The 2,720-nt window shown below is 34.4% G+C and overlaps 1 protein-coding gene across 1 annotated transcript in view; it reads left to right on the forward strand.

Moving 5' to 3' along the window:
* The window catches only part of ARID2 (AT rich interactive domain 2 (ARID, RFX-like)), a 102,338-nt gene that overhangs the window by 841 nt on the left and 98,777 nt on the right, over positions 1–2,720 (forward strand). The window contains exon 3 of the mRNA XM_010006287.1: positions 544–641. Coding sequence (XP_010004589.1) covers positions 544–641 — 98 coding nt within the window. The remainder of the gene's footprint in view (positions 1–543; positions 642–2,720) is intronic.

Consider the following 2,720-nt stretch of genomic DNA (forward strand, 5'->3'; position numbering starts at 1 on the left):
ATGTAGGCGTAAAAAGAAAGGCCTGTGTGTGTCTGTGGCTGTGGCCGGGGGGGCCCCCCCGGGCCGGCCCCCCGCGCCCCGCAGGCCAGGGGGCGCCCCCGCCAAGCCTTCCCCGCAGCATTTTGAACTTCTTTGGGTTTTTAACGGACCGCGTTAGGATTTAAAAGGGGGCGACAGAGGGACTCCCGATTGGTTATTGTCCAGGCAGTAAAAACAACAACAAACAAACCCCAAAACAATGCAAACCCTCCCGGCGCCCCCCCCCCAAAAATAAAACCCAAAAAACAAACCCCAAACCCCCCTGTATATTAAAAAAAATAAATGAAGCAAAATACCGGTGAGAAGCAGGATTATTCCCGAAGGGAAGTGCTACCCACTGTCAGTAAAATATATAGTCCTAAATCTCATATACATTCGTGTTTATTTCTTTGTATATATTTATCTATTTGCTTCATGGCAGCTCGTGTTTTTTCGTGATGTTCGCTGTCAACGACATGTTTATGTGTACGTTGTGTATCTCGGCCTGTGTGTTGTTTTTGACAGGTATCAGAGAAGAATCAGTGGGGAGAAATTGTAGAGGAGTTTAACTTTCCCAGAAGTTGTTCTAACGCTGCCTTCGCTTTAAAACAGTATTACTTGCGGTGAGTGCTATCAAGCTGTTGCAGTAGTATTTTTGAGTGTGGGATTATATTTGGGTTTCAGTGTGTGCAATAGTAAAAATACCCCCACCCTTTAAAAATGCTATAAAATAAACCGGAAAGAACTTGTAATTCCTTATTGGTCTGGTGCAGTGACCAGTTAAATATAATTCTCTATTGTAGTTCTTTTATTTCTATTTTACATCTGCAAGCCTTAAACTTTGAAGGGATCCCAAGTATATGAACAGTATACGTCAGAGCCATTTTTATTGATTGTTTTAGAAGGACAGTATTAAAGGGCTGTTAGAGATCATGTTATTGTAGTTACAGAAACTTAGCTTAATTTTTAGAGCAGTGAAATGTGTTGATACATGTAAACTTGTTTACTGCTCATTGAGGTCAGACATTGAATGAAAATGCATCTGCAGAAAGGTAGGCTGCTGTGGATAAATTATATTGTTATCAGTTACTAGCATCACAGGTTTTTTATTTTAGAGTACATAGAGCTAAATAAGAGAAAAATAGATTTCTGCAGTTTAAAAAAATAAGATTACAGTCCTTGAAATAATACTTGTTATTTTTTGTGATGCAGGTTATATTTTAATGTAGCATAGAGTTCATACTCAATATTGTAAAATACTGTGTGTGGTACTGATCAGATGACTTAAAAAAAAAAATATTCTAAACTTTTGGTGATTAATCTTTGGTGTGAACATTTTTTTAATTATTGCATATAAGGTGGTTTTATATGCTATATATAGACAGTTATATTTAATTTAAAATAATTACATATTGGTTAAGGAATGTAATTTTCTGTTTCTGAATTGTATAAATTATATTTTTCATTGCAATTAATGATAATATATATGTGCAATATGCACAAAAGATGAATGGTCTTTTGGATTTCTGTTTTGGTGATCTGAGTACACACAAGCTTTATGTGTCTCTAGTCTGGCCTTCTGAATTAGGAAATGCAGTAATTGTACAGGTGCACTTTCTATTGGTTGTCCTAGATTGACTTCCAGCTTGAAGCTCTAGAGTTCATAGCACAGTGGAGCAGTTATTGAGTTACAATGATGTCTGGAAAACCTTAGATATCTGTAGTTACTGAATTTTTCTTTTTTTGGTGGGGACATATGATTGCTTCAAGATCCAGACTAAGAAAAGGAGTTACCATTGTTAATAGCCTTAGCAAAGTTTTTTTTGCTGGCAAGGCCTAGGAATGAAGTGGGCAGCTCACTTTTTTTTTTTTCTTTTTTTTTTTTTTTTCTTCCCCTCCTCTCTCTCTATTACATAGTATTGAGCTAGTGTTGCTGCTCAAGATTTGTTGGATCATAGAATGTAATGTTTTGCTTTTGGAAGTTTTCTGTTGGACTATGTTGTTTATTACTTGACTAGATTTTACATATAATTTGTTTTGCCCTTTTTATTTTTATATTTTATAAGTGTTTGAATGGCCTAACTTTTTTGCAGTAGAAGATTGTATGTCATTTCTGTTTACATCTGTATTTTGAAAGTATTTATATGCTGTGGCAGTTAACACAATTAATGTTAATTTAGCCTTCCAATGACTTCATTTTTAATAAGAGACTACTTTTTAATTTATTCAGACATATAAAAATGTTATTTTTGTTATTAGTATGCCAGTATTGACATTATTTAAAATACAGTTGCTGAAAATATCAATACAATATTACATAAAAATAAATGGTTTTTAATTATTTGGAATTTAGAAAAAAAGTTGATAAAAGGTTATGATGAAGATTTTTTTAAAATGTCTGTTTTATCATAATCGGTGATTTACTTAGGCCATTCTGAAAGAAACTGTCAAGGTTGTTGGTTTTGGGGTACACTGGTTTTTAGTTGTTTATTTTTTTTTTTGTTCTTGTTTTGTTTTGTTTTAAATTACTGCTTTACTTTGCTTCTCACATAATCCAAGTTTGATGTGAACTGTTTCCCAGCTGAGTTCACCTCCTTAACTGTGCAGTACTATGACAGTAGATACACATGCATCTCTACTAGGTTAACATCATTTAGCTTTAACCTAGAAAGTTTATGTGGGGAAATTTGCTTATAGGGAAA

This window comes from Chaetura pelagica, unplaced genomic scaffold, assembly GCF_000747805.2.
Source record: "Chaetura pelagica isolate M959 unplaced genomic scaffold, ChaPel_1.0 scaffold108, whole genome shotgun sequence".
In the NCBI taxonomy this organism is placed as follows: Eukaryota; Metazoa; Chordata; class Aves; order Apodiformes; family Apodidae; genus Chaetura; species Chaetura pelagica.